The sequence below is a fragment of the Scatophagus argus genome, chromosome 6, assembly GCF_020382885.2.
Source record: "Scatophagus argus isolate fScaArg1 chromosome 6, fScaArg1.pri, whole genome shotgun sequence".
NCBI lineage: Eukaryota > Metazoa > Chordata > Actinopteri > Scatophagidae > Scatophagus > Scatophagus argus.
This window is the reverse complement of record NC_058498.1, coordinates 17,007,346-17,019,840: the sequence shown is the minus strand read 5'-3', so window position 1 is coordinate 17,019,840 and position 12,495 is coordinate 17,007,346. Positions and strand designations below refer to the sequence as shown.

The window sequence follows — 12,495 nt, the reverse complement described above, 5'->3', positions numbered from 1 at the left end:
TCTACCAACACAGAAAAAGCGTTTCAACTATGAAATAGTTCAGCATATAAACCATCAGGGCTTTCATTATAACATACACTGGGGAGGACACATCCCCCTGAATATTCAAAAATTCTCAACTCTCATCCCCAACCCCGATATTTGTATGCAAAAAAAAAAAAAAAAAAAAATGCAACTAGCAGGCAACCGCACATTGTCATCTGAAATAATCTTAAGAAAATGTAATCACAGTCTTAAACTTAAAAATTGCCGTGATCATTATTATTACTGGCTCTAATGTTATGGCATACTGCAGTTCTGCTGTAGGTAGGCACCATCTATGTCAAACGCTGTCTCTCTATTTCATTGCTTTCAAAAGTAATGAAACCAAGATTTGGTTGGTTCCATGGTAACGGCCTTACCCAATACAATGGCAAATTGTTTCTTTGGTTCTTTAGAGCAGTTTTCCCATGTTTCCAGTCATTGTGCTAAGCCATGTTAGTTACTGCTAGCTTCATACACAACATAAGACCTTGGGAGCTAAATGACTAAATGTCACAGTTTTTCATAAAGCTTTATAAATCATTTTTATTCAACAAAAAATATACATACTGTATTATTTGGAATTCTTTTTCCTTTTTTTTGCTTTTTTGTCGTAAGAAAATACTACATTGCTGTGTAAAATACAGTTCATTTCAGTTTTACAGGTATCTCTGGACATATGATCATTATCCAACCGTCAGCTGGCACAGACATGCTAAAACATGCATGGCACAAAGTAATCCCATTTTCTGCCCGTTCTCTCGATTGACTCGCCTCTTTGTCAGTGTGTCCTCCAGCTCCTCTACCTCTCTGCTCTCCTCTTTTAACTGTCCAAGAATCTCTCCTTTCTTCTTGGCCTGAGGGTGCGACTGGCTGTTGGTGCCAGTTCCAGGGACACCAAATGGGAGCTGTAATTATCATTGCTCCACCACTGTCTTGTCAGTGCGCTCGCCAGCAAAACAAGAGGGATCCTTTGGAAGTCCTGATCAAAAGCCTTGGCCTTTGATCATGAAGCAAAAAGAAAAACCTAAACACTGTGCAAAATCAATGAGGAATGTCCCAAAGAGAGCCCAAGAGAGTGGAAATGACAGCCATCCAGAAGACATCCTGAGCTCCTCCTCTGCCATGATGTGCTGATGTCAGGGGCACAGGTGTTTGGGCTGTGTTTGATCTGATCAGTTTAAGCACAAGACTAAGAGAGTGAGTCTTACAATGATGTTGTTGCTAAAGTGTCTCTCAAATAGCACCTGGTAGGATGCACAGCAATTTCTGCAAAGGCCTCTTCACAGTCTAAATTTGATGTAAGTGTCTGCACACTTCAGACATCATAAGGTACAGTGCATGTTGAGCACATCAGCACATCCATGAAAACATTACTTGGAAGAAGGTATTATGCCCAACTGACTAAAAACGGTGTTTATAGAGAAGGTTACTTTGACTGCTTCAAAATTAATTTGCAGCTGAGTGACAGAAAAAAGTAATAATAGAAGCCTATTTTGAGGGCCTTAGCCAAAATCTACAGGGGCACAAGTCATGCTGCTTCAGCGACAACAAACCGCAGCCTCTGGACCCTTTGAAACCCTGTGTGGTCATTTTCTCTCACAGTGACTGAAAAGAACTGTGGTGGGTGGGAAAGAAAAAAAGAGCCCCTCGCCACTCATAATACCAATCTTATGTATGTAGACGAAAATGGGAGAGATGGGAGGGGTTGGGGGGGGTGCGGTGGCAGACGGACTAAGGCACAATTTTAAAGCGCTTATTGAATTGCCATTACAGCTCCTGAGACTAATTGTGGCTGTTGTGTGTCTCTCGGTGGCCTAGGGGGCTCTGGAGTGGCCCTGTATGCTCTTACTCAGTGGGGTTTTCAAACCGAGTGGCCCTGAAAGAGAACAGGACCACCGTAGATCAATGGCAAACCTTTCACTCTTTCACAGGCCCTCACTAATCCTTCTCATTTGTCTGCCATTTGTTGAGGCACATTCACAGCTCCCTGAATTTAGGATTAGGCCTTGTTTTGTTACAAAAACAGCCCAAGTTATAATGCTGAATAGGTGAACTAAAGGTTGGACAACGAGTGAGTGTGTATGTGAGGTTGCGAGCGTGTGTGTGTGGTTATCAGGTATGCACTATGTTTAGAACGAAATTTATGAGAACACAGAACTTGTTCAAGAGTTTGACTTAGTTCTAATTTCTAAGTGGTGCAAAATTTTCCTGTGAGGTATTTGTTAAGGACTTAAGTTAATCTTCACATAACAACATCAATTTAAATATTTGCAGAATCCATCTGAACGCTGGACTGAGTGATGTGAAACAATGTTTTTCTTAAACCACAGCATAACCATTTAGTCTTTATATGTGACTAGAGGTGACCATTTGGATTTTAGATTTCAAATCTTCTGGTTACAAGTGGGCATATTGCTATCTTATGTTCAGGCAGAAGGGAAGGTGAATTTTAGCAGCGGCACAATTACAAGATCAATGAAAAGACACAAGTTGGTGAGAACAGATACATACTAGCATGGGGCTCAACATGCACATAGTCACACTCCAGTCAGTCCATTTCTAGTTAGCCTACTAATGTCTTAACACATTGGCTGTTTGAGGAAAGACAACATATCTGTTCATTTCTTCTATTTCATATAAGAGCAAAGACAGAGTTCACTGTTCCAGTGTAATGTGTTTCCTTTTGAAAAGAAATATTTCATAAGAAAGAGGAAAAGCATGAAGAAATTGATTCATCACAGTCAAATACCTGCAAAGGAAATACAATTTCATTAAAGTTGCAATGATTCCCTTTGAAGCCTAGAGTTTGTCCCTATTGTGTTCTCTCTGAACCCCAGAGTGTACTTGGACAGTCTTGGCAGCCTGCAGCAGAGCCATCAGACTGATGTCTTCTCATCACTGAGTGGATTAGTGTTCATGTCTGAAGCCACTTACTGGACATTAGACAGAGCTGCTGAGTGGCACATGCGCCACATTTCCCCTAAAGCCCTGCCATGCTACGCCGCAGGTATGTGGTGCCGACTGGCCAAGCCCCATGTCAGGCATTCTCTGGATGCTTGCAGTCGTGCCAGACACCAGGGGACAAGGTGAAAAGTTAGAAGGAGGGATGAGTGTGTGAATCAGAATGGATGAAAAGAAAAGCAAGAAAGTAATTGAATGTAATCAAAGATAGGTGGATAAACAGGAAAGAGTACTAGAGCAGCAGGGAGGGAAAGGGTGTAGACATACCTACAGTGTGCTGATGTGTGGTGACATTACACCAAATACACCAAATAGTTAAACTTGTGGCACAGGTGCCTCAAATGTTTTCACTTTTATGACTCTAGCAGAAAATGTGGTTCCAAAAAGCCAGTGTGAAAGAAAGGAAAGATGATTATTTGCTTTATAGCTTGGAATTAGATTATAAAATTAACACCTCTCCTGAGTTTGCACAGCAAATAGCAAAGCAAGAGCCAGCAGACCTTCAGCTTAGCTTAAGATAAAGCGTGGAAACAAGGGAAAACAGCTAACCAGGCTTTTTGCAAAAGTAAAATATCCATCTTTGAAGCTAACTAATTAACCAGAGCCTGTTAACTGAAATTACATCAGCAATAACAAACAACCGCTACATAAAATAACATGTCTTTAACTGATTGAAATCTGTGTGTTAACCCCACCAGCTAAAGACAACACATGGAAGCATATTGTTACACTTGTGTGACATTTTTTACAACATAAGCGGCTCAGTAATTACAGTGCTTACCCTCTAGAAATTGAACCACTGTTGAATGATTTAGCGCAATGCAGACTTGGTGAGCTACACATTGCTAACAACCACAGACTCTTAAGCCATGCTCTACTCATGCTCAGCAGGTTAGTTACTTTACCACAAAATCATTGTGACTGGCTGCTCCACCGGAACACCCATAACAGTGAGTTGTTGCTGCACGCTTTCGGTTCAAACAGATGAGTGAAGCACTGATGGACAGGCTGTGAAAAATGCATACTTAACCGTGGTGCAAGCATAGACAAAAAGTTAGTGTGGTAAAAAAGACATGTTTGGTGTGAGAGCATGAGATCGGTGTCAGCTGTGTGCGTTTCGTGTTCAGTGCTTGAGAGTTGGGAGCCCAATAAACTGAAGGGTAAAAAATTGTGGTTTCACAGGCTGGTTATCTGGAGAGAGTCAGGTTAGCAGTCTTCTATTTTTCATTTTAACCAGAGCTTATTAGTTTCTGGCTGCAGCTTGAGTTTAGTGTACATTTCTATCTTCTGATCTAACTCTAACATAGCAAGGAGCGAATATATCCTTACCCTCTTATAGCCCTTAAATCCTTACCTGCCTTAACATATGGTATTCTCTCAGAGCCCACCTATTTGAACACATCAGAAGAAGAAGGGATAATGTGCAATCAGCTTTTTTAAGTCCACTACAAGTAGAGGCCATATAAGGTCACAGGACACATATCATCAAATATCGATTAGGCTGGCTGGTCACGCTGCTGTGATCAGTGTTTAGTAGCACTTGGAGAGAGAGTTTACAGGGCTGCTCAGCTCCTGTGACTGTTATACCATCAAAACATAAGAATTTGATCAAACATATAGGAGCAATCAAGAGAGGAGAACATACAAAAATATAATAAGATCACTGAAAAGGTGGTGGCAGCCTGAAAGGGCACAGACCATCTCCTATATAGTTTGTCCAGCTGAGTCAGGCCAGCCACATGTTGGCCGGCGTCCCAGTCATCATCATGAGGTTGTCTTTGGCTGTTAGTGACTGGAAAAGACCAAAGTCAGTGCTCCTTCATGCAAAGTTTTAGCAGTGCCAAAGTCTATCCACCCTGCCCCTTGAGCCCCGCTGTGTAATTCTTCATGCCAGGGAAACCAGACAGACTCTGTGTTTTGTCACTGTGTATACAGCAATATTTTTTCAACACAGCAGGCTTTTAACTTTAAAGATTAACAGGTGGATGTTCTTCCTCAAAAGCAAAGATTTTACATGTAAAATGCCAAAATCTGCTTTCTTTTCTCCTTGAAAAATTGGATTAGAACCTGTGAGCTGTATCAGACAATTAGTAATACCTGTAAGTTTCCTCCATCAAGGTCTGTCATCATGTTGTAGGAAAAAGAAATTAAAACTGGCTGGAAAACTTATGGACACAACATACAGTCCAAATAAGTCTGTAAGGAAACGGTCTTCCACTCAAATACTGGCTAAAACTAGGGCTTTAAACACACCATATGTAACGTTTACTTTGTTCTATCATAGATGCATATGTAGAGAGATTACGGAACAGTAACAGTGAAACCGACAGGATTCTGGCAAGACAGCTGTGTCAAGACAAGATGTGGGGTTCAACTGCAGGCCAGAGTAAGGGCCTAAAGAACCACTGAAAATGTCCCCAAAGTCGACACCTTTATGCATCATACAAACGTCTGAAAACACAATAGTGACACTGTGCCGCTAAAATCTTTTCAGTATGTAATTTTATGTTTAGGTTTTCTACTCTAGCACAGAAGCTGTCCACTGCATTTACAGAAGATGTCAAAACTAGAAGGTAAGAGTCAGAGTATAACATGATGACAGCATGGAGAGCACAGAAAGATCAGTCTCAACACATTAAAACAAAAGTGACCATTAACTATTACCATGTAGGCATTTCTCCCATCATGTCCTGCACTCCCCAAGTCTCAGCACTACATGCATCGAATGCAGCTGGGAGAGGTCAAATTGATCGTACACAGAGACCCTGAGTTCCTGTCTTATTCCCTAAACTGGGAAGATACTGGAGGTTTTTGCTGCTGTTTATCAGCATTTTAAGCATTTTCTAATCACAAATCCTACAACTGAACCACATAATCATCAGGCTGTTGGTTCTTTCGGATTTTGTACTTGTATGGAAACACAAGACAAGATTAACTATATTTTATAAGATAACAATATATTTATACCATATTGTAATTAGGAAATTATAACATACAAATGTCTAAATTATAACTGCTGTGCTCCTAAGAATGGACCCCGTTCAAGGTCACAAACTGTGAGATGCCACTATATGTATTTGTAGTGGGACGACATGCTCGCTGTTTTGCTTAAAATGGGGGACTTTAACCGACCATAGGAGACAGACAGATGCTATGAGATGGCTTCATCAGACAGCTCAATTTGAGACATTACATTGAATTTGCTCTGATGGATACGCAGCACCCTCTGATGGTCAAAAAGAGTAGTTTTTAAAGTCTTGTTGTCAACTCTGGCGCTCTCTGCTGGATATTCTGAAACGCTAAATAGATAATACTGTGTACTGTATGTGCTCTAATATCACACTTGAATGTTCCTAGATGTGGCTATGAAAAGAGACAAAATAATGTTGTAACTTTTTGCTGACAAATCTAGTTGATCTAAGGAGCGTTTCCAACAACTTCTAATCTTCAGAAAACAACACTTACATATAAGGTTAGCAGTTCCTAGACTGCTAAAAAAAAGTTCATTTACTTTGTGGAAGCAAAACAAACTTGCCAGGACCGTTTTGGGACCTTTAATGACATAGTGTAAACAGATAGATAGGAACTAACTAGCTTATTGTTTGTTTTAATGGAGGTTTTTATGTACTGAACGAGCCTGTTGGAGTGGCACACTCTTATGGTCAAAAGCAAAGAAACTATTAAAGTCACTGGTGTTCCCGCTCTGCTAGGAATATGATGTAGGCTGACTGACACATTCAATTTTGGTCAATTTAAATATTTAAATAAATTATTAAATATAACAATAATAATAAAATACTTTTTCAAACTGTTGTCAAATGATGATCTAAATAAATACTCTCATAGCTCTGACCTGATACTGTAATCTGTAGCTTCTGTTACTCATCCTGCTTTCAAAAAGGGCAAACTCACACAGTTCATAACCAGGAAGTAGATCCACAGCAAAGAACTTCAGACTAAGTAACATGCAGACAGAGAGAGGATGTCCAAGGAGGCCCTTCACAAAATATGGAGCCCAAAAGACACCAAAATTGTAAGGTGTAAAAGGAAAACACATTAGTGTTGAATAGATGAAAGGAGGAAGAGGGAGAATGCATTAATATGTGAGACTGTTCAAATCACAAGCAGTTGCTGTATTAATTGTAACAATGGCGAAACTGCATGTCTGCATCACTAGCAGACAGTTTGAAATGCACAAAGACAGGATGTGACTGAAGTCAAGGTGACAACCACATGGTAGTTTAGTGAGTAAACTTCTACATGAAGGTGTCTTTGACAGCTCCAGACATATGAGCTTCTGCTGTCATGATGCACGCTCTACACAAGATCTTGCTTTTTCATGCCCTGGCATGTATTGGCTTAAATGGTAAGATTACCATTACCACCAATATGCTCTCGTTCACAAATGAGGTGTTATTTAATTTATTTTTCATTATCTTTTTAGCACTGAGGACTGAAATCATAAATGGCAAAAAGACCAAGAAGAATTCAATGAATTATATGGCCTCGTTGCAAAACAACAACGGTCACATATGTGGAGGTTTCCTCATCAGCGAGGACTTTGTAGTCACAGCTGCTCACTGTGACAACTCGTGAGTTACTTTGTTTTTTTTTTTCAAGAAATCCTTGATTCACCTAAAACTGCCTTGTATAATTCTGTCATTGCATTGTGCAGGAAGCCTACAAGTGTTGTTCTTGGCACCCACAATCTGAAGAAGGTTGATAATGCCACAATGAGATACGCTGTGAAGAAGTGCAAACACCCATCCTATAAGGAACCTGTATCTGGGAATGACATCATGCTCCTCAAAGTAAGTAGATATTTATTCAGCCTTATAGTTCCAGGTGACATGATGCATCTTTGTAGTCAAACTATTTGTATTTACAGTAAGTTATGATATATTCCCTAAGGTTGAAACACACAGGGCTATCAGAGAACATCAGGGCAGCAACCACTGGCTATCACAAAGCTGACAATCACAGAAACAATTTGTCAGCTCTTTGTTGAGTACCACATCTATAGGGTCTGCTCTTGTACATGCTGTCTCCAGGAAGTAGATGTGTGCTCACACACGGGGCTTACTGTAGCAGCATGGGCTTCCTGCTGATAGCATTCAATACTACAAACCAACTCGACAGGCCCTGACTTGACTCAGCCGCTGATACCAGCTCTTTTGCATAACATGGATGTAAAAGAGAGACTGGATACTGGACTCAAAGGCACTCATTTGCATCACTTTGCTTGCCAAGCCCATAAGCCAAAAATGGTTTTGTGTTGTTTTTAGGCTGCCACAGCAGGTCCACTATGCATTGGTTTCTCACACTAGCTGGCTGGCTGGCTAAGATCAGACAAATAAAAAACAAATAAAACAAATAAAAAACAAAAGTTTTATTGGCTTTTGGAAAATTTTACAAATATAAAACCTTCATGTATTAAACATTCACGGGAGCAATGGGGGTCTATGGGGAAAATCTCTTTTGGGCACTGAGGGATTTCTTTGGTTTCAGTACTGTGACTGTCCACTATGACAAAAGAGTAACAAGGTTGACTGGCTGCACCATATCCAGCTCTCTTAATACATCCTTCATACTTGGAGCATTCACTGTTCTCAACACTGACATACCAACTACAGCTTATGCTGAAGAGGACTTGAAGTCTGCTGAGAAAAAATGTGATGTGTTTAACTTTCCCTTTCCTATTTTCTATCTCCAGCTGTCCAGGAAAGCATACCTAGGCAAAAAAGCCATCAAGCCAATTCAAATTCCAAGTCATGAAATAAAAATCAAAGAAAAGAAAAAATGTCGTGTAGCTGGATGGGGTTTAACAAGAACCGGTGGTGAAGTTGTTAACGATCTGCAAGATGTGGAAGTTCCTGTTATTAACCTGCAAAAGTGTCAGAAGGCGTGGTATAATCGACTCCCAGCCAATGTTATCTGTGCAGGTGGATATGACACCAAGAAAGGATTCTGTCAGGTATATTTTCTGTCCTTTCCTAAAAAAATAAAAATTTCCAGCTGGTTTTCAATTTTAAAAAATGGTCTAAACATTAATAAATGAAGCGTTTAACTCCTCACAGGGTGATTCTGGTGGCCCTCTGGTCTGCAACGGGAAACTGGCAGTTGGTGTTGCTTCCTTTAACAGCAAAAATGACTGTAGCTACCCAGATGTGCCCAACGTCTACACAGAGATATCAAAATTTCTTCCCTGGATAAAGGAGATTCTCAAAAAAAAGAAATGTTAATGGAACAGTGTTACTGTTTGTTTAAAATGCAAATGCATTGTGGATGTATTGCTTGGACTTTCTTCTGTGGCACCAGCTTTAATTGCACTTGACTTAAAAACATGTTTAATTTTGGTCAATTATAACATCAACAGATGTCTGTGAAAAAAATGTTTAAAAAAAACAATTTAATTTATTTCATAACTGTGACTGTGGGAACATCTATGCTCAGATCATTATCGAGAAATGATTGTTTCTGTGGTTTGTCAAAATTGTGATGCTGTTCCAGGAAGCAGTTTTGGGTTGTGGGTTGTATCTGTGTTTTTTGCTTAGTATGTTCACCAGGCTGAAGTTCATTTTAATGTGGCTATGTACAGAAGTAGCAGTATACAAAACAATGTGTGTGATGAGAACCAGCATGGTCCAAAATGAATAAAATCAAACAATAAAACTAATAACAAAATTTATTTGTATAGTACTTCTCAAAACCCTTCTACAAAGTGTTTTCCAGGGGTGGGGGTGGGGTGAGGGGGCGGTGCACCCTGGGCTGGTCAATCGCATTGCTGACACACAAAGACAGACAACCACACATGCGCACACTCACACCTAGGGACAATGTAGGGTAGTCAGTTAACCTAATGTGCATGTTTTTGGGACCGTGGGAGAAAACCCACGCAGGCACAGAACATGCAAACTGTGCACAGAAGGGCTCGAACCTGATACCATCCTGTGAGGCGACAGTGCTAACCACCGCACCAGTGTGCCGTTACTGTTTGTGCTCATTACACTTACGTTGCTGTAAATGTAACTGAAATATTTCACATTCATTGAACCAGTCATCCTAATTATGTAAGTTCACTACATAAACAAAGCCATTTTTCATCTGTTTATACTCTGCATGCTTTGAAGCCTCTTTCATACACTCTTGTACAAAGAAATCTAAATCACTTAATTCACTGAGTGACACTTAAAAAAATGTAATACTTGTTGGGGCCAGTCTTCAGCATCCGTAGTTGGTTTATAATTCGTCATTTACGAGCAAATGTAGTCAAGTGAAGCGGGGACAGATGAGTCATGATGCCTCTGTAGACTTCTAGCTGCCAGTCAATGATCACGTGACTTTAGAGCATTAGTTTCAGATGTATGAGAATACTGACTCTGAACCTGATGCTGGAAACTCTGCTCTGTGGTCTCTGCTATATTTTGGTGCAACATTGCAGCCACAAAAGTTGACAACCCAAAGGTCACAGCTAAGAAATGCAGTCACAGAGAGTTGTGGTTTTTAATATTGTTTCATCAAAGTAAAGTTAATTTAAGTGGTTGAGTGGCACCCAAACAGAGGGACCTGAAGACACGATGACTTGGAGTGTCACACATTAAAAGAAAAAAATAACATGCTAAATGCAAAGAATAAATGGGCTAATATTACAGGCTGCATTAAATTCATGACCTGCTGGAGGCACAGCTAACTTATGGGCTAAAGCCTGCTGAGATAGCAGGTCCACAGCAGGGCGTAACAGCGTAACAATGGAAATAATGCACTGACCACATGCATGTATAAGACAAATGCACCGAACCCAGGGGATATGGCTTAAGACACCAAGATGAAGCAGATGAAAACCACAAGGTTGCTGACTAAGCAAAGTGCTGTATAAAAGGGTCGAAAGACAACAGGTTGAGTCTGCAGCTGACATGATGCATCCTCTGCACAAGTTTCTGCTTTTTCATCTCTTGACATGTCATGGACTTGGCAGTAAGATTATCGAATCTGGTTATAAATCTCAGGTCTGAAAGTGCTAAATTAACTCATCCTGTTTATTACTCTTATCTTCACAGCTTTTGGGAGTGAAATCATAAAAGGTAAAGTCGCCCCTAAGAAGTTAATGCTGTATATGGCCTCAGTACAAGACAAAAATGCTCAACATATATGTGGAGGATTCCTCATCAGTGAAGATTTTGTGGTCACTGCTGCACACTGTGACTCCAGGTGAGTTAAATTTCTCTACCAGCAATCCCTGATTCATATATTCAGAAATCATATCAAAATGCTCCCAATATTTTGCAAAATGTGTATCAGTTTTAGCATTTTTTATCTATTTTATTGGTTTTGTCAGCACAACTCAAGAAAAACTACTAACAACTTCTCAATGATCATTTGCTCAGAAACCCTGCAAGTGTTGTTCTTGGCACCCACAATCTGAAGAAGGTTGATAATGCCACAATGAGATACGCTGTGAAGAAGTGCAAACACCCATCCTATAAGGAACCTGCATCTGGGAATGACATCATGCTCCTCAAAGTAAGTAAATATTTATTCAGCCTGACAGTCTGGTGAAATCATCTAATAATTTCATGTTTAATTCAGTTCAGTGCTTCTCAAAACCATCAAAAACAAAGCACATTCCAATTCACTTCATCTTTCAGCAATTCATTTTTAACCTGAGGTCTGATGGAGGAGGAGGAGTGACTGGTCTTTGTCAGTTTTTTAATTTTGACTTTCAGTTTGTGTGTGTCTCCAGCTGTCTAAGAAAGTTCAATTAAACAACAGAGTACAACCAATTCAACTTCCAAAGACCGAGATTAAAATCAAAGATAACGCAAAGTGCCGCGTGGCTGGATGGGGTTTCACAAGAACCCGTGGCAAAGTTGTCGACGTGCTGCAAGAGGTGGATGTGCCTTTTGTTAACCTGGAGGTCTGTAAGAGAAAGTGGCTTCCCAGAAAAGTTGACCTTCCTGACAGTGTTATCTGTGCCGGTGGGTACGGCACAGACAAAGGGTTCTGTCAGGTGCGTTTTCTGTCCAGAGAAAATGTCAAGGTGTCAAGTCTAAATGTTTTTCTAGCCTTTAGAAAGTGAAGAAACAAATTAAGTCTCTTCCTTATCACAGGGTGACTCTGGTGGTCCTCTGGTGTGCAGCGGGATGGCTGTTGGTGTCGTGTCTTTCAACATGAATAAAAACTGTGACTACCCCAACATACCCAACGTCTATACCAACGTATCAAAATACCTCCACTGGATCAAAGAGATTAGAAAGAAAAAGTCTTGTTAAATGTAAGAATTCAGCAAATTTCTCTCTCATTCATTGTACAAAACTGTGTGCTTTTTGCTTGAAACATGCTCTATAAATACAACTATTATATATTACTATAGCTTCATCTTCTTAATTTAGTCTTTAGTCCAAAGACTTAAGTCTTTGTCTGAAATGAAAGCTTTCAAATGTCATACACACACACACACACACACACACACACATATGGCTCATATATGTATCAGTGGGCTATGTCAAATAA

The 12,495-nt window shown here is 40.1% G+C and overlaps 1 protein-coding gene across 1 annotated transcript; it reads left to right on the top strand.

The window, feature by feature from the left end:
* Positions 1-7,200: 7,200 nt before the first annotated feature.
* Positions 7,201-12,347, top strand: LOC124060706 (CLIP domain-containing serine protease B15-like). The gene is made up of 10 exons (XM_046391955.1): positions 7,201-7,351; positions 7,430-7,577; positions 7,661-7,796; positions 8,699-8,959; positions 9,063-9,222; positions 10,894-10,959; positions 11,043-11,193; positions 11,370-11,505; positions 11,726-11,992; positions 12,093-12,347. Exons 1-10 carry the CDS (start codon positions 7,291-7,293, stop codon positions 12,252-12,254), a joined length of 1,548 nt encoding a protein of 515 aa, XP_046247911.1. The 5' UTR covers positions 7,201-7,290; the 3' UTR covers positions 12,255-12,347.
* The last annotated feature ends 148 nt before the right edge of the window (positions 12,348-12,495 follow it).

Bases quoted from the DNA above. Each gene is read 5' to 3' on its own strand.
- LOC124060706 (XM_046391955.1), top strand. From the start codon at position 7,291: ATGATGCACGCTCTACACAAGATCTTGCTTTTTCATGCCCTGGCATGT. The intron at 10,960-11,042 runs GTAAGATTATCG...TTATCTTCACAG, and splicing joins GACATGTCATGGACTTGGCA to CTTTTGGGAGTGAAATCATA. The intron at 11,194-11,369 runs GTGAGTTAAATT...TCATTTGCTCAG, and splicing joins GCTGCACACTGTGACTCCAG to AAACCCTGCAAGTGTTGTTC.